General features: G+C 42.4%; 2 protein-coding genes across 2 annotated transcripts in view; both read left to right on the forward strand.

Annotated features, from left to right (window-relative positions):
• Nucleotides 1-2,916, forward strand: part of LOC311008168 (high choriolytic enzyme 1-like) — a gene marked incomplete at both ends in the record, with an annotated part of 6,226 nt that extends 3,310 nt beyond the window's left edge. Inside the window, 4 exons of the mRNA XM_084001602.1 lie at nt 88-169; nt 441-565; nt 2,749-2,799; nt 2,882-2,916. Of these exons, the coding sequence (XP_083857728.1) occupies nt 88-169; nt 441-565; nt 2,749-2,799; nt 2,882-2,916 (293 nt within the window). The remainder of the gene's footprint in view (nt 1-87; nt 170-440; nt 566-2,748; nt 2,800-2,881) is intronic.
• On the forward strand, nt 2,913-6,318 carry LOC311008169 (high choriolytic enzyme 1-like; the record flags this gene model as incomplete). The annotated part of the gene is made up of 8 exons (XM_084001603.1): nt 2,913-2,966; nt 3,163-3,190; nt 3,269-3,319; nt 3,707-3,838; nt 4,101-4,221; nt 4,501-4,679; nt 5,833-5,914; nt 6,186-6,318. The coding sequence occupies 8 exons, from the start codon at nt 2,913-2,915 to the stop codon at nt 6,316-6,318; spliced, it is 780 nt and encodes a 259-aa protein (XP_083857729.1).
• Between the last annotated feature and the right edge of the window lie 13,390 nt (nt 6,319-19,708).

Consider the following 19,708-nt stretch of genomic DNA (forward strand, 5'->3'; position numbering starts at 1 on the left):
GTGATTGGTTTTGAATTCATGGTGGAGAAGTAACTAGAATTAGTGCGAACTGATGAAATATTTCATATGTTTTCTCCATGTGTACAGGAACACAGTCAAACTTCCAGAAGGTCAACACTAACAACTTGGGCACTCCCTACGACTTCCAGTCTGTCATGCATTACAGCAAGTGAGTGTGTCAGTGGATGTATCTGCCAATGATCACATTCATACATATTAAGCTGCTGAGGGGAAAACATTTGTTTTGTTCATTTGCAAGTGCGATAATAGGAATTTGTTGTGCATATGAGACCATGTGTCATTATATTATATTCAGAAGAAAACTGAATAAAGTCAGCAGGAGAAATTCAGGTAAAAGGAGTTCCAGTTAATGGGAACAAAACTTTAATAAAGAGACACAGTGTACTTCTCTTTCTGACTGTTGTGTTTGTGTCCTCCAGGTTCGCCTTCTCCAAAAATGGACAGCCAACCATCGTCGCCAAAAGTGATCCTAATCTGGACTTTGGAAATGCTAACAGCATGAGCAGTAACGACATCGCCCGTGTCAACCAGCTTTACCAATGCTGTGAGTGAATACGATTAAATAAGATTAAAATATTCAAAGCATGAGACTGTAAACCAGTTAATCAGAAACCCCTCTCTGCTTTGTTTTGTTTTTTCAGAACCAGATCATCAGTGACAGGTGGAGCAGGCTGGCCTCCAGACACTATATGTTGTAAAACAACAGGAAATGTGCTGGATGTGTAACAGAAAGTTCTGCCACTGACTTTAGCATAGGTATCCACTTCAAACTAAATAATATAATGAACTGTTACCTTTGATTCATACAAGCCTCAACTGTAGCTAAAGCTTGTCAGGGAAACTGTTGTCGCTGGGCTGCAGATACTGTGGCTAATAACTCAGACTGCTGAGGTACCTGCTGGAGGGTGGTGGTATTACATCTCTTTCTGCTGAAGCCACACCATATTTACTGCCTCTCTTTTATTTCAACCATCTGTGATTTGATTTGAATCTTCTCTAGTTTTCAAATACTGTACAAAGGGGATGATTTGGTGGTGGTCCTGTTGAGCTGCAGACTCATAGCAAAGAGCGTTGACTTGGTTTTTGTTCAAAAACTATAAATTATCCATGTACTTTTGTTAATCTGGATCTTTTTTTAATTCTATTCTTAACTGAAATGTCTCTTTAAAAAATCCAACAACAATAAATGTCTATCAAAGCTTGATTAAATGCTTGCGTGTTGTTTTTTTCTATTATCAGTATGTGTCTTTTGGGGACTGATTACTTTTAGCCATTCACGGTTTATAATTTAAGACTTTGTTTCCAAATCTACAGTTAACAGATATTGCTCCAATAAAATCGACAAACATTAATGTGATGTTTTTTCCTGGCAGAAAATCTAAACTCAGGGATTATGTGCACATTAAAAGAAATTAGGGATTTTTACAGTATTGTAGCTTCATGTGAACCTTAGTTTAAAGAGAGCACGGTGGTCCAGTGACCCCAGTTAAGACCACTGGAAATTTAAGTGATGAGATGCTCATATTTTTGTGGTTCGTTGTTTCAAACAAAGAGCCTTCTATGGAAAACTTAGTACTGTTTCACTCAATTAAAGCAGAAGTAAGCGATCCGGTCGTTTTGGCTAATGCTGCGTTCCAGGCAGGCTTTTGAAACCGTAAATTACAGCTTCAAGTCACGACTTACGACTTTGTAGCGTTCCAGGCAACCCGCAACTCGCGTTTCTCCGACCTGTTGCCTGTGAAAGTCACTATAACGGCCACTCGTAACTTCCGACCCGTGAACTCGTACCAGATTGAACTGGTACGACTTCACAGGTCGGAAAAACGTGAGTTACGGGTTGCCCTGAACGCACCATAACTTCTTGTCAGCCGACGGAGTTAGCAGCCCCCGCCCTCGTCATGGATCTATTGGTCCTCGTCCCTACGTCACCACATTCACGCGCATCCCTTGGCTGCACACACAGCCCTTCATGCCGTTCTCTCTCCTCATTGGATAAAACTTGTAGGATACGAGAAAAGTTTTCTCCTCGGCTCAGAGCAGAGCAGAGTGACTGACAGACCCGTGTTTCGGTCCAAACACTCTATGTAAGTGATTGCTGTCGGAAGATATAACTATTTAAGACTTATATTAACACAAAAATATCGCTTACTTCTGCTTTAAGGAATCAGTTTTCAGTGTTTTAGTGGTGAAGTTAAAGAGGAACTAAGCAGGATTTCTCCCGTGGCTATGCTACATTTTTACCTTCATTAAAAAGCTCCTGAGTAATTGTGATAATTAACTTTATGACTTTTGACTTGTTACGAGTGAGAATGGAGGCTCTCCACCTTCCACCTTTTTGCTGGCTTAGTTGTAAACAGATGTAAACAGATTGGCTAGAGGAGCGTAATCGAAACAGCGGAAAAGCAAGCGGACTTGCATAGTTCCCCTTTAAACTAATTTGTCCCTGATAACTTTTCAAGGATAAAGATATGTTCATTTAGAGAGTAATGTAGACACTACATGTGAGAACAACAAACACAGACAGTATGTAGATGTGCATGCAGCTGTATACTGGTACAGATGCAGCCGAGCAACATTCTTGTTTTTGTTCATAATGGACGCCCAAAGTTAAATGTCAATCAGAATGTCACTCAACATCACTAATAAATTATACTTTTCATTTCCTCTACCATATGCAAAGGCGGTGATGTAATTTCAGTAACACCCTGTGAGTGCTGCCTTTAAAAGGTGAGGAGCTGGACACCTGCTGCATCCAGCACCAGACTCCTGTTACAACAGGTAAACTCACTTACCTCACTGATGTCGCACTGAATATTTTCCTCAGTGGCTACTCACTGTTCAGATTGTCCTGTGTTTTCAGATTTGAAGTTTGGCTGGAGAGGACCATCATCATGACTCCTGTTCTCCTCTTCCTCCTCCTTGTCTCATTGACAGCCATTCCTCCGGTGAGTCTCACTCTTTCCACACTGTGATTATGATGCTTTTTTGAGATGAGGATGTAATTAGTATTTACACTGAAGCAAATTGCAAGAAAAAAAATAATTGGCACATGAGTTTTTCAAGGGACAGCAACAAAAACAACAAGAGTTGACAGTAGATGTGTGATTTACAATTGTGCAATCTTGTGTTTTTGGGTTCCAGAGTGCGACTGATGAGGGAGCTCAAAGAGGTGAGATGAATGAACAGGGAATTTCCTGTTTCAGTGCTGATCATTGTTTCTGATGTCCTCTGTTTCCTCTGTCTCCAGATTCATCTTCAGACACTTCAGAACTCATTGCAAAAGCCAATAAAGACATAAGTAAGATCCACATTTGATACTATCCAACATTCCTCACTAAAATAGATTTACTGTATATGATGGCAAAAACATGATGAAACACCTTGAAATAATTTATTGATTAGGGAAAATAATTACAAATTTGACAATTTAAGTTTTGGTGTGCTGTTCAGACAAAAGAAGTAACTGGAATTGAAATCACATTTAGTTCTGCAAATTCACAGGGAAATTGTTCACAATTTTACAGACTAAATAACTAATAAAATAATAACATTAATGAAGAGATTAATCAATCATGGAAAAGTGGTTGGATTGTCATAATTTTAAATTAAAAAAAAAGGAATGACTCTCTGTTGTATGGGGATAATTAATATTATTATAAGTGTCTGTTTGTTTGTTGTTCTGCAGCAACTCCCCTGACCTTCGGTGACATTGCACCAAATGTGAAGAGGAACGCAGACCCCTGCACAGCCACAGGCTGCAAGTGGCCTAAACGTGGACGTTATGTCATAATTCCTGTCAGTATCTCCCGTCAGTACAGTAAGTACCAGATCCATCACTTCTGGCAGACAACAGATTTGTTTGGATTCACTAAGTGAGAAGGAGATTTTAATACAAAAAAAAAAATTTGGTTTTAGAGTACATTTGCGTCTTTGCATGTTTGTTTGTTTTTGTTGTGGTTGTTGTTTGATTAGCAGTCTGCTGAGCTCTCAGGGCCACTGCTGGATGTTGATTTTAAGAAGCGGTACATATAAGTCACTGTGTGGTATTAGGTGTAGCAGCATGTGCTTTGTCTCTGCAGGCAGACAAGAGTGGCTTGTCATTGTTAGAGGCCTGGTGACCTTCCACAGAACCACCTGCATTCGTTTTGTGTGGAGGCGCTGGTGGCATCGCAGTTATCTCTACTTCTTCTCTGGATCTGGGTAGGAACACACACACACACACACACACACACACACACACACACACACACACACACACACACACACACACACACACACACACACACACACACACACACACACACACACACACACACACACACACACACACACACACACACACACACACACACACACACACACACACACACACAAAGGCAGAAGTCAAAAAAAGCTCTGAGGGGGTTCACTGAAGAAGAAATCCAGCAATGTAAAATCCAAATATAACTGTGCATTACAAATTATATGTTTGTGTGTCAGGTGCTGGTCCTACCTGGGTCGTCAGGGGGGAAGACAGCTGGTGTCCCTGAGGAAAAACGGGTGTTTGTACACAGACACGGTGCAGCATGAGGTCCTACACGCTGTCGGTTTCCACCACGAGCAGGTCCGCTCCGACAGGGACGACCACGTCAACATCCTGTTTGACAACATTCTGGCAGGTCAGCTAAAAACACCAACTCTGGTTTTTCTTCTGTGCAATGACGAGAACACTGGATTTTTTTCCCCTAACACAGGAGCAAAACTTAAGGAGGTCTGAGGTTCAAAGATTTCCAGGTAAACTGAGGCAACCAGGAAGTGTTAGTCTACAGTCACATTAGCAGCTCCATGAGACAAACAGCTGGGCTTTGAGGGAGATGTGTAGCATTATAATAACTACGCTATGAAGCATTAGTTAAACATTATTAAACACTTAATTCATCATTTGTAAAAACAATCTTCCTACATTGAATCTGTCTACTAATAAAAAACATAGTTGCACCCTGGGCTGAGGTAAGCAAAGACACCAAAATAGAGGGTGATTTTCTGCCTCGGCGCTGGTCTCACATTTGGGCTGATAGTGATTAGGCTCCTATCAGAAAAACAAGCAGACCTGCCAGAAGGGATCAGACAACTTCTTCCACTCCAGCCTGAACAGCCATGATAATTGAACATTGATTGTTCAAAATTGAAACATGGAATACCACATCAATAGTGGAGTTTGGAGTCTTTGGGTGAAAGTATGCTGGAGCAGGGGACGTTTTAAAAAGTTTTTTAAAAAGTGTCAATATTAAGTGTCAATATTTTCACCTTCTCCCATTCAATGTGATTTTTTTTTTTTTTTTTGCAATTTCTTCTCAACACAACTTTGTATTCTTAGGAGAAACAAGAGCACAGTTTTGGGATACAACGCAAACATGCAGGATAAATAGTGCCACGATGCCTCTTTGCTGAAGCTAAGCAGGTGTCATATTTATCATAGTCACTATTAGATTAGTATGTTAGTCAATACTTAGCACTCAGCATAGTTCAGCTGAGGCTGATGGTAATGCCATTAATGTTAGCCTTTTTGTTCTGGAGATGCAATGATTAACTGATTAATCAATTAATCGAAATCAAAAAGTGATCAGTCTAAAACTAATGTAATTGTTGTACATTATTTTACTGCACAAATACCAACATTTGCATTTCCAAATCATATTGTTCTGTATCTTAAGGAAAAGGTTTGTTTTGATGAGTGTTGTGATCGTGATTGGTTTTGAATTCATGGTGGAGAAGTAACTAGAATTAGTGTGAACTGCTGAAATATTTCATATGTTTTCTCCATGTGTACAGGAACACAGTCAAACTTCCAGAAGGTGAACACTAACAACTTGGGCACTCCCTACGACTTCCAGTCTGTCATGCATTACAGCAAGTGAGTGTGTCAGTGGATGCATCTGCCAATGATCACATTCATACATATTAAGCTGCTGAGGGGAAAACATTTGTTTTGTTCATTTGCAAGTGCGATAATAGGAATTTGTTGTGCATATGAGACCATGTGTCATTATATTATATTCAGAAGAAAACTGAATAAAGTCAGCAGGAGAAATTCAGGTAAAAGGAGTCCCAGTTAATGGGAACAAAACTTTAATAAAGAGACACAGTGTACTTCTCTTTCTGACTGTTGTGTTTGTGTCCTCCAGGTTCGCCTTCTCCAAAAATGGACAGCCAACCATCGTCGCCAAGAGTGATCCTAATCTGGACTTTGGAAATGCTAACAGCATGAGCAGTAACGACATCGCCCGTGTCAACCAGCTTTACCAATGCTGTGAGTGAATACGATTAAATAAGATTAAAATATTCAAAGCATGAGACTGTAAACCAGTTAATCAGAAACCCTTCTCTGCTTTGTTTTGTTCTTTCAGAACCAGATCATCAGTGACAGGTGGAGCAGGCTGGCCTCCACACACTATATGTTGTAAAACAACAGAAAATGTGCTGGATGTGTAACAGAAAGTTCTGCCACTGACTTTAGCATTGGTACCTAATATAATGTTTTCTAAAAGAGGATCAGTATCCACTTCAATCTAAATAATATAATGGACTGTTATCTTTACAAAAATGATTCATACAAGCCTCAACTGTAGCTAAAGCTTGTCAGGGAAACTGTTGTCGCTGGGCTGCAGATACTGTGGCTCATAACTCAGACTGCTGAGGTACCTGCTGGAGGGTGGTGGTATTACATCTCTTTCTGCTGAAGCCACACCAAATTTACTGCCTCTCTTTTATTTCAACCATCTGTGATTTGATTTGAATCTTCTCTAGTTTTCAAATACTGTAAGGGGATGATTTGGTGGTGGTCCTGTTGAGCTGCTGACTCATAGCAAAGCGATAATGGTGGGATTAAATGGTAGTTGTGTGGTTTTATTTGTTCAATTACTATACATTATGCATGTACTGTTGTTAATCTGGACCTTTCTTTTTAATTTTGATACTTAAATAATATCTCTTTAAAAAGATTCAGCAAAAATAAATGTCTATCAAAGCTTGATTAAATGCTTGCGTGTTGTTTTTTTCTATTCTCTGTGTTCGCATTTTGTTTTATTGATTACATTTAGCCATTCAAGGTTTAAAATCAAAGTCTTTGTTTCCAAGTGAACAGATATTGCTTCAGTAAAATAAACAAACATAAATGTGATTCTTTACTGGCAGAAAATCTAAACTCAGGAATTCTGTGCACATTATAAACAATTAGAAGATTTTTACACAGAGCTTCATGTGACCCCAATTACCCTACCACTGTAAACTTAGGTAGTCAGATATAAAGATATCCAAACCATCGATCAGCACTTCAGGCATATGCCAACATGTGACGTGCTCTCTAACCACTCCACCACACTTGCTATTGCATTGTCCATTATACCGTCATTTGCAAAACAATCATCAAAACTAATCATGCTTTTCTTTGTGGTTTGTTGTTTCGAACAAAAACCCTTCTATGGAAAATTCTGTTCTGTTTTGTATTGTTTTTGTTCATAGTGGCTGGCCAAAGTTAAAGAGGAACTATGTAGGATTTGTATCTTAACTATGCTACATTTTTATCATAACTAAACAGCTTTGGAGTAATTGAGATGGTTTAATAAATGGCTGGACTTGTTACGAGGGAGAATGGAGGCTCTCTGCCTTCCACGTGCGTGTCATTTACGTCTCAGCTGGAAAACAACTTTGCAAGATCGGGGCCACTGCCCCAGTGTCCCAGCTGTCCGCTCTGAGCACCGCAACACAAACGCCTCGTAACCATACTCGTAACCCATAATCTCTTGTTTATGACAGATTAAACTATACAAACATACACGTCGTAACATCGTATATATATATAATGCACATGGCCAGGACGAGGGTTAGCAAAACAGCGGAAAAGCGGTTTTACATACGTAGTTCCTCTTCAAATGTCAGTTTGAATGTCACTCAACATCACTCCAGTGCTCCAGTGGCGACGAGTGTACATATTGAGTCAATGCAAACGGGCGACTCAGCGATTATTCGAGCGACATTGCAAAAAATTGCTCGGCACTTGAGATGAGATTTCCCAAGTCGACATAATTTCTCTGGTCGTCAGTCGCTTGCCGCTCGGCGCTGATTGGCTGCCGTAATCCCGGTGGTGCCGGTGTACAGAGAGACATGGCAGTGGGCATGACGCCATCAAAGCGAAAAGGCGAGTCTGTGGCAGCCTGGGTGAATTTTGGTTTTGAGTTATTTCAATTAAAATACTCGACATTTAACCATTAACAATTTATAATCAAATATTTTCTTTTCAATTTTAAAATTTCCTGATATTGTTTCAATAAAATCCAGAAAAAATAATGTGTGATTACTTACTTCCTCCAGTAGGTGGCAGCATCTTACTAACAGAGAGGTAGGCTACAGTGGAGTTTGGATCATGGTTCTCCTCAGTGTGAGGATTTCACATCAGTTTTAGATGAAACGACGTTCAGCTCCACAACTGTTCACAGGCTCAAGTCTTACAATGAAATTAATCATGTTGTGTTTACTTGATTTGTGCTCCTCTTCATAATAACACAACATCTACGACCGTCTGATTTTATTAGGTTTAAAGAAGTTTTCCAGTTGTGCTCATGGACAGGATTTGTTTAAAGCAGTTGTTCTGAATGTACTTTGAATTTATTTTTAATTTGCAACCAAGCTGTACAGTATGAGAGAAATACACTCAATGGCTTCTTTATTAGGTACACCTGTTCAACTGCTCTTTAACGCAAATATCTAACGGGCCAATCACGCAGCAGCAACTGAGTGGATTTGTGAAGACGATCTGCTGAATTTTAAACTGAGCAATTTTCACCACAACCATCTCTTGAGTTAAAAGGAGGATGATTTGAAAAATAGAAAATATACAGTGGCAGCAGTTCTCTGGGAGGAAATGACATGCCGATGCCAGAGGTCAGAGGTCGGCGGTCAGAGGAGAAAGTCCAGACTGGTTGGAGCTGATAGAAGGTCAACAGTAACTTAAATAGTTACAGCCGAGGTCTGCAGAAGAACATCTGTGAACCACAACACGTGGAACCTTGAAGCAGATGTTCTCCAGCAGCAGACGACCACACCGGGTGTCACTGCTGTCAGCTAACAACAGGACACTGAGGCTACATAGCAACATCTGTCCAGGGACTATAGACGAAAAATGGCCTTGTTGGCTAACTCTGGCACTTCTACAGCAATGTTTATTGATGTGCACTGTCCCTGTTAAAGCAGAAGTAAGCGGTCATTTTGGCTAACTTCTTGTCAGCCGATGGAGTTAGCAGTCCCCGCCCTCGTCCCTACGCCACCACATTCATGCGCATCCCTTGGCTGCACACACAGAGAGGACCGCCCCTTTATGCCGTTCTCTCTCCTCATTGGATAAAGGTTGTAGGATACAAGGAAAGATTTCTCCTCGGCTTACAGCAGAATAGAGTGACTGAAAGACCCGTGTTTCTGACCAAACACTCCATGTAAGTGATTGCTGCCGGAAGATATAACTATTTAAGACTTATATTAACACAAATATTCCGCTTACTTCTGCTTTAAATAAACTACTAAATAAAAAATACAGTTCACACAGGCACCAGCACTAGACAATAGGAAAAACGTGGCTTGGCCTGATGAGACTTAATTTCTGCTGAATTTAGTGTAACAAGAAAGCATAGATCTATTCTGCCTTGAATCATCAGTTCAGGCTGCTGGTGGTCTGGTGGAACCAACTGAGCATCATTTAAACACCACAGTCGATCTGAGTATTGTTGCTGACCATGTCCGTCCCTTTATGACACAGTGAACCATCTTCTGATGGCTACTTCCAGAAGGATAACGCTCTCAAAACTCAAATCACCTCAAACTGGTTTCTTGAACACAACGATGAGTTTACTGAACTCAAACGTCCTCCACAGTCCCCAGATCTCAGTCCAGCAGAGCTTTGACCTTTAGGATGTGGTGGAGCAGGAGATTTTAATTATCATCAATGTGCAGCTGTGTGGTGTTGTCATGTCAATATGGATCAAAACCTCTGAGGTACGTTTCCAACTCCTTGTTGAGTCTATAACACCAAGAATTAAAGCACTCCTGAAGGGAAAAGGGTCCAACCTGGTACTAGCAAGCTGGACCTAATAACAACAGAGAGAAATTGCTCCTGTTTTTCAAGTTGTACAAAATTTATGCAATCTGAAATATCCACCGACTCAAACTGGTCTTTTCTGTCAGCATGTCAGAACTGTTGGTCACTTAAAGAGCAAAATATCAACTCCAGCTTCATCATCCAGCTGGTTGCAGACACCAACTGCACAGACAGTTCACATAAACATATAATTTGCTGCTGGTCTCTCTCTCTCTCTCTCTTTGCCTCGCTGCTGTTTATTTGAGTGACTCATCGCTCAGTGGAGCTGGGACTTGTTTCCCAGCTCAGCACGCTCACATCATTTCCCCAGCAAAGACTAAAATTAGGCAAAATTTTAGCACCAGTGGAAAGCTTTATTTTGAGAGGCGTCCCTCTCATCTGACGTGCTGCAGGCACTTGCACACTCACATATGGGCACAAATGTGTACAGACAAACACCAGTGATCCCTACCGTGTCTGACTGTGTGTGTATGTGTTAATTTGTGAGTGTGTGTCTGTGAGCCAGAAACAGAGACTTTTACAGCCTTTGGTCTCCTGGTATATGACTTGACTGCTCAGCCCATGTGATCAGTTTTCTGTGGGTAGGTCCCTCATAAACAACAAATCACTGCTGTTTAGTAGAACAGATTGTGTTAACTGCTCGGGAACAAATGCTGTTTTGTCAACAAAAACAGTCAATTATTTTCTAAAATGGTGACTGTTAGATGACTGAATCATTTTCAAGCTCATGTATAGGCTATCATTTTGACTTTGAGCTGGACTATTTTGCACAAATGTAAATAACTGATTTCAGCTGCTGATTTTCAACATTTACAAGACACCAAGATCGACGGGTATCACCAGGGGCTGCACATCAGGACCAACAGGACATTTCACAGTGACCTGATGTCATTTTGGCCTTGAACAGTTGAACTTCATGGGTGAAAATATAGCAGAGCAGATTAATCAAATCCACTGATCTGTTAAACCATCAGGCCTCACAGCAATCAAGGTTATTACGGCTCTGCAGCCAAGTCACAAGAGATGGGAGGTCAGAAAAAAAGGTGGAGCAAAGAGGGAGAGAAAATGAAAAGCCCAGTTGCCACTGATGCAGATCAATGCTGCAAAATTAGCGCCATGTTCTCCAGAAGGGACTGTGTATCTATTGGGGCCCAACCAATTTTATCATCTGATCTGAGTCTTTTTCAGTCATATCAGTATAAGCGTCTGCGTTGGCTGGTAAGAACCAAGGTGAAGACTTTTTTTTGTTCCTTCAAACTTCACAGGTGAACTTCAAACTGTCTTGGTTTAATTTAGAAATGATGTCCTTGCATTAGTTGACCCATTTGAGAAAAATACTGTTAGCGTTGCTTTCATTCAATTTGTGATTCTCTCATTTCTATAGGTTTTTTCCACACAACACTGTAGGCCTGACGGGGGCTTGTGAAAACAAAGTGTGTCATTATTCATTAGAGGCTGTTGGCCTTTTTGTATTTTAGGCATCAAACAACAGGCATGTTAATTGGTAATCGGAATGTATTTGCTCTTGTATTGTTTGGGCCTTGGTATCTGCAGTGTTGCTGTGCTGAGTGGTACAAGGTGAACTCCTGCTCACTCCAACAGAAAGGAAAGAATATTTCATTAGCATTCAACAAAACAACACACAGTATCCCATGAGACTTTGCACACTCGTGGGACTCAGCTGTACCTCCAGGAATTTCTGCTGGGGCTTCCGGGGTCGCAGGAAACAAACACTCACTCTCACACGCAAACAAAACGATTTTTAATGAAGAGCTGGTGCATGATGGCATTTTCTTTCAAGGATTGTCGGATGTAAATGTTGGTGTTTGAGGCGTCTATCCTGTTCCCAGGTCAGTGCAACACTCTCGTCTAATCTGTCTCTAGGTTTCAGGAGGCGGTAACGTGTCTGCTGCAGGCAAGTGGGAGGCAGAGAGAAAAATGCTTTCCTTCTTGTCAAACAGTGACCTTTAGGTGGCAAATGGGTGTGGAGGTATGATTTATACAGAAATGTGTGTGTGTTGTTTCCCCTTAACTCCTGACTATCCTTGACACACACACACACACATGTACGTGCACACGCTCAGACTAGTTGTGTGTGGAGGAGTAAAGATGAAGGGCTGGTATCTTAGCAACAGCACGTTAACAGAGCAGAGGGGAGAATGTGTTGGGGAAGGTTGATGGTATGCCAAACTACTGAGACTCTGGGTACACACGTGCGCACACACGCACGCACACACACACATCCAAACTCTCCTCTAATTGGCTAATTTGTTGCTGGAGCTCCTGGACAACAGAGGTTTCAGTTTGAGCGACCTGATGTCATCTGCTGAGTAACAGAGAGTTATTCAGTGTTTTCTGGACTTCGACATCATTTCAAAAATTGATGCTGATAGTTTTAGATCAAAAGTTTCCAAAAAAGTTACAAATCTTCAATTTATGCAATATTCAATTTACCCAATTTTCAATTTACGCATGAATAAGATGTGGAAGAAAAGTTTTCTTTTGGCAGGGAAATTTAGTAAATTTTAAAAATCAAAATGTGACAAAGTGCAATGAAAACTGATTAACTGAATAAAATTGGACGCACCTTAAGCAGGAGACTTACCGTACATGAGATTTGAAACAAAGACCATAAACACAGACAGAGGACGTCTAGAAGGGGTGGAGCTGCCAAACTGCAGCATTACAAGTTTGAGTCCAACCTGTGGCCCTTTACAGAACCAAAATAATAATCTGCAGGGACACAAGTATTGAATTTAAGTTAAAAGCATTGAATAACAATTAACTTAAAAGGATAGTTCACCCAAAATTGAAATTTCACTCATTATCTACTCACCCTCATGTCGACTAAGGGCTGGGAGAAGTTTCAGAGTTATCTGTGCCTTCTCTGAGTTACAGGGAGTCTCGGCGTAGCAGTGCATGTCAACATAACGGTTGGAAATGGATACCAACTGTCTTCGTAACAAAAAGACACACCAAAAAACATCCAAATACCTCCATGCTGCTCGTATGTAATGTCCGTCTTGTATTGAAGCCCCGAAATGCGAAATTGTCCCGAGAAAAATGAAATAAGTCTATATTTCAAGCTTGTTTTGTAGCGGAAGCTTCTCGAAGCTCCTCTTCCCGGTTCGTCATATTTGGACGAACTGGGAAGAGAACAGACCCTTGAGAGGAGCTTCCGCTACAAACAAGCTTGAAAAATAGACTTAACTTTTTTCGGGACAATTTCGCATTGCAGGGCTTCAATACAAGACGGACATTACATTACATTAGTCGACATGAGGGTGAGTAGATAATGAGAAATTTCTATTTTGGGTGAACTATCCCTTTAAATTGGGCATTGAACAACAAGTCAGTTCCACCACCTTCAAGTGTCCCCTTATTTTGTGTTAATGAGTGAATTTGTAGCAAAGTTGTGTCTGTATGTGAGCTCCCAGGTACTGTAGAGCAGGAGGAAACAGCTTCCACCTATCAAATGTTAAAGGGACAACGAGGAGTTTTGGAAAAGCGAAGCGTTTTCACACTACATTTATGAGCCTCCGCGCGCACCGTACATTTCTTTGACCGGTCGCAAGACGGACTCATGTTTTCATTCATCAATAATTAAAGTCAGAGGTTCAAAGAGGTTCACATACCACCGTAGTTCCGACCATAAACGGCGATGCGGCTGCGTTATTCTCATGATTCGCAACGAAGGAAACGCTGGTCGGCTCGACCAGCACTTCCGCCACCACTAATAATAACAAAATAACGATAGAGACAGAACGATATATTTATCGAAAATGGGCCCATTAACAAGTGTGGGTAGCGGAGATTCATCCACATTAACGTGAGACTTTTTTATAACCGAATAGAAACTCCTCGTTGTCCCTTTAAAAAACAGTTTTACATGTTTGGTGCTAAGCTGATCTAACCTGTAGCCATAAAGTTCAAACTGATTACTGGTTTAATTGGTCAGGTTGGTCATTGTATGGAGAAAATTAACTGTTTCAGGCTGTTTGTCAAAGAAGGACAAAACCATGAACGGTCTGATATTTCACACACGCTCCAGCACCAGCAGATCACAGAGTGAAAAGATATCCAGCTTTTTTAAAATGACACTAACATCTTATTTTTCCATCTCTCTCGTGCTTCATCTAATCCACATTCTGGCCCGTCTTGTTGTGATGCCTCCTCACATCTCTTTCCACCGCCTGTCTCACTTTCTACATCTAACACCTTCTCTCTCTCTCTCTCTCTCTCTCTCTCTCACTCTTACACACACACACTTCACACGCAGAGGTGTTTCTCTATTCCAGGGTGAAAATGTGATTGGATTCACGAGGGACGGGAAAAGAGGGATTAATGGACAGAGAGACGGCGGACGGGCGGGCGGACGGACGGACGGACGGGCAGACAGACAGACAGACAGTGGGGGTGCTGGGATGGAAGAAATGACAGAAGTGGGAGCGATGAGGTCAGAGAGAGTGGTGTAGTAGTAAAGATGTCAGGATGGAGGAGGGTGGAGAAGACAGAGGAGGTTTTGTGTCTGGGATCCGACCTGATTCTATACCACAAAGATCCAGCACCTGGATGAACACACGGAGCAGCAGAGAGGTGATGGGAGATGGAGGGTGGCACACAGAGGGACAGTTCATGTAAAACATATATCAAAGTAAGGTGGGAAGGTGAGGGGCGGGGGGATGGGGGGATGGGGGGATGTGTCAGAGAAAAGGAAGGTCGTCGGCACGGAGCAATATCCCTCTCCCACTGGGTGTCATGACAGACTCGGAGCCTCTGATCAGCGGCTTTAAAGACTCCACGGGGCCACACAGCGCTACGCCCAGCACAATCACACTGTAATGACAGGATTATTAAAACACATCACTTTGTTCCCTTTCATCTGCGGCGGCTCACAGCCTCCAACCTGCAACCTGCCCCACTCACACTACAGTTTATCTGTTGATATTTGCCCTCGCTGATGCAGCCTGCAAGAACAAAGACGCTCCACTACAAAGGCAGCTGGGTTTTTAAGGCCATTTATGGTTTCTTGACATGTTTTAACAATAGATTTCTGTCACATCCTTTTATGTTGGGTGTAAATTAATTCATCAAACCTGAATATGCAGCAAAAATTAAGCGTAGCGTTAGTTCTGGCAGGCCATGACGTCAAGCTCTTAATCAGCACAGCTTAACTGTCATCACCGGTGCAGATCAGCTGATGGCTCAGCTGACTCCCCCTGGCTGCTTCCTATTGGGGAATTGCATTCAGAGCGCGCTATTTAAACTGCTCTAGCCCGACGTCACCTCCCTTGCTGCTGCTGCTTCCTCTGCTGGCTTTTTTGCAACCCACCTCCACCCCAGCTCCTCCTGTCCATGTTGGTTGCTCTGCTCTGTCTGGGTTTTCTTTGCTGCTGCGCTCCCTGCTTATGCCGTTCATGATGGCTCGTGAAGGGCAGGAAGGTGCTCTTCCTGCCTCAGGCTTTCCACGCAAGCGCGTGGAAGAGCAGGGGGTCCCAGAACAGTACCATACCGCCAAATTAAACTTGTGCAAGTAAATAAATATTATTTTGACATAGTGGTCCTGACAGAATGTTCACTGTGTCAACACAAAAGTGTGGGTTTTCCCACCCGCTTTAGTTAAACTACCAAAGCGCTGGTTTGTTTTTTTGTTTTTTACGTGAGGCGTTCATGGTCATTACCTGCAGGAGATTCTGTCTGCAGAGATGCCATAATCTATTTAACAAACAAAAATATCAGTGTCTTTAACTGGAAGTTGATTCTACATTAGATTAATACTAATAAATAATTAAATGCAAAGGAAAATTAGATTAAATGAAGTTGTGTTAGTTTGGGAAATTAGTCTTCAAAGCATCCAATTCAAATACTATTGTCATATAGATAATGCTGAGATATTTTTCTAGCTTCTCACTTTCACTGCCAAACTATAAATCAGTGCCTCCTCCACTGATGTGAGAGAGTGACAGACAAAACACACAACTGGACAGAGGTGGACTAGGCAAAGATACCAAGACAAACTTAAAACAAACTACTACCTTCAGCTAACAACCCTTGTGTTTCTATGTAGAGAGTATCCTGTGTGTGCTATTTAAAAAAAAAAAAAAAAAAAAAAAAATGGAGGAAATGAACGCACAGATTTTTTAATTGTATTTTGAAATGTGTTGCAGAGTCTGGACTGAAACAAAGCCACTGCCTCAGAGACACAGCATCAAGGACATGCAACATAATCATGAGCTTGTCTTTATACTTAGACCTAACTCATGTCAGTGCTTTTCCAAATACATGTTTGGATTCGGGCACAACCCCACCAGGGGTACCAGCAAAGTGCTAGTGTGTTGCTGTGCACAGTGCAACCAGAAAACAAGTGTTTTAGACTAAAAAAAAAAACACCATTAAAGCAATCTGATCCAAAATAATACTTGCTTCAATGGATGTTTTCTAAAGTGTCTAAAACATTTAATACATTTTAGCCCAATATCCCTGATGTGTGTGTTAAATGTGGAACAAAGAACACATTATTTCACTGCCAGTGGCACTGCAAAGTGGGAAGCTCCGAATATCTTTTTGTATGTTACTGGTGTGAAGCTGCAATAATGCCCTAAATGTATCCAGGGAATCTTCCCTGTAAACTGCAAACGAAGCAAAGCAGATTAGAAAATTACGAGCAAAACACACCAGAGCCAAATCATGGAGAGCTGCCAGACTATGACACTCTCTTGAAAAGCTAACCTTGATGATAACAGTAAATATTCTATTTTTAATAGTGAAGTTTTCTATCCTTTCTCAAAGGAGAGAAAGTCATAGAAGCCTTCTTGCCTTACTGTAAGTGTATGATGTCACATGTCACTAATTTGTTCATTTGCTTCTGGATATTTTATTTCTGTGTCTTTATTTGTCTATTTATTTTTGGAGACATGACAACTCCTACTTTGGACTTTGAATTAGAACTGATTGTTGTGATCTGTCATAACAATGAAGGCGTTTTGCTGTGAATCTACTTGCACCTTACTCATTCCCTGTTAGTTTATAATGTTTTTTGTAATTCCTGTAAACACAATAAATACATTTGTTTTTCTGCCCCACTCTCAGCAACACACAGTCGATTATCTGCCTTGGTTTCTTGCCTTGTCTGGTGACACCTCATAACGCCCCACCTCAAATAACCCAAACAGTCCCTTTAACAGCAACAGCGTCACAGCAGAAAGCTGTATTTTGGGGTTTGGCTTGGAGGTTAAGGGAGGTACAGATGTCAAATCATAAAATGTTCATATGAGAATGAAGTGAGTAGTATATGCATGTAAATCTGCAGAGATGAGGTTGGAAGAAAAAATAAAAGAGCACGTGAGATGGTGAATTTCCTGCTTTCAGCAGCACCATTAGATAAATTCTGCCTTGTTAATTATTCATTTGAGGAAAGATGTGACAGAGCAAACAATGCAGCGGTGCACCACAGCTCTGTGCACTATGAGCAAATCATCTGCCCCCTGTATGTAAGTGTGTGTCAGTGCCTTGTTTCTATAGCCAGGTATATGCGAGTGTGTGTGGGTGTCAGATCGAGGATGGGAGGGGGTGGCTGGTGTCTCCTGGATCTGGGGCTCGATCTGCAACACAGCCTGTCTGCTCACACAACACACACTCTATAATTGGGCTCAGAGGAGCGAGGAGACCCGCCTGCGGGCTGCAGATTATGCTGATGTATGGCATATATTGCCATCCCAACATCCCCATCTCATCTCTGGCTCTATTGTGGGTCTGCACTCGCTACAGCGGCGGAGTGACATGAGGGCAGAGTAGAAAGGAAACGTCACAGAGTGTCATGCTGGAGGTGATCTGTGATGTCAAGACATGACTTGGCTTCCAACCGGCTGCCTTTTATACCTCCAAACATGTTATAGCTAAGCTAGCAAATGATCGCTCCTCTGGGGCACAGCACACACACTGAAAAAATACTGGATTTACAACAACTCATTTATCACTGGCAGCAGGGCCGGCCCGTGGCATAGGCCGTATAGGCAAATGCTAAGGGCGCCGTCCATACAGGGGGCGCCAGCGCCACAAATGGGAAAGAAAAAAAAGTGTAACTTTCACTATTTTTAGGTACTATTATTTCTTAATACAAAAAATAACCCCACGTTAATTTAAATGCAAAGCAATACCTATTAAAAAGTAATAATATAATATGTTACAACATTACTTACTAAGTCGCCCCCCCACCTCTCTCCCCCACATGCCCATTGGTACTGCCCTCCGCTCTCCCCGCAGTCACACACACAGCAGAGGTACCTGTCTGCAGTGGGAATGCTTTCAAGCCGTTTTCTTGTTAGAAACGCCACATTTTTAATTATATGTGTGGATACTTGGTTGCATTAATCCTCAAAGTCGGCACAAATGCCGGCTCGTTTGCGCGACCGTCTCGATATGTTTTTGTTTATATTTCGGTCATTTTACGCCGCCCTTGACGACCTGTCAATCAAAAGAACAGCTGTGAAACGCTTCGAATCCGCAGAATCGATAGGAGAGAGAGAGAAGCAATGAGGAGGATGACAGTGCTTCAGAGGCTGAAAGTTCTGACTCATTTGATGAGGAAGATATTGAAAAAAGAAGAGAGAGTTGAGACTTCAGCCTGCTTAGACAGCAGGGCCACAGCTCCAGCTCCAGACCTGCTGAGCTCTCAAACCATTTTTTTTTTTTTACCTCTTAAACAGCACCACAGTGACGGTACATTATATAGGTTCCATCCATCCATCCATCCATTGTCCGCCGCATTATCCGAATCCGGGTCGCGGGGGCAGCAGTCGGAGCAGGGATCCCCAGACTTCCCTCTCCCCGGACACTTCCTCCAGCTCTTCCGGGGGGACCCCAAGGCGTTCCCAGGCCAGCCGAGTGACGTAGTCACCCCAGCGTGTCCTGGGTCTTCCTCGGGGCCTCCTCCCGGTGGGACATGCCCGGAACACCTCACGAGGGAGGCGTCCAGGGGGCATCCTATACAGGTGCCCGAGCCACCTCAGCTGACTCCTCTCGATGTGGAGGAGCAGCGGCTCTACTCCGAGCTCCTCCCGGGTGACAGAGCTCCTCACCCTATCTCTAAGGGAGCGCCCCGCCACCCTGCGGAGGAAACTCATTTCGGCCGCTTGTATCCGGGATCCTGTCCTTTCGGTCATGACCCAGAGTTCATGACCATAGGTGAGGGTGGGAACGTAGATCGACCGGTAAATCGAGAGCTTTGCCTTTCGGCTCAGCTCCTTCTTCACCACGACGGACCGATACAATGACCGCATTACTGCGGCTGCCGCACCGATCCGCCTGTCAATCTCGCGCTCCGTTCTCCCCTCACTCGTGAACAAGACCCCGAGATACTTAAACTCCTCCACCTGAGGCAGGAACTCTCCCCCGACCTGGAGGGTGCAAGCCACCTTTTTCCGGTCGAGAACCATGGCCTCGGACTTAGAGGTGCTGATTCTCATCCCAGCTGCTTCACACTCGGCTGCAAACCGCCCCAGTGCATGCTGAAGGTCCTGGCTCGAGGGAGCCAACAAGACCACATCATCCGCAAAAAGCAGA

Source organism: Trachurus trachurus, assembly GCF_905171665.1.
Source record: "Trachurus trachurus genome assembly, chromosome: 3".
Classification (NCBI taxonomy): Eukaryota; Metazoa; Chordata; class Actinopteri; order Carangiformes; family Carangidae; genus Trachurus; species Trachurus trachurus.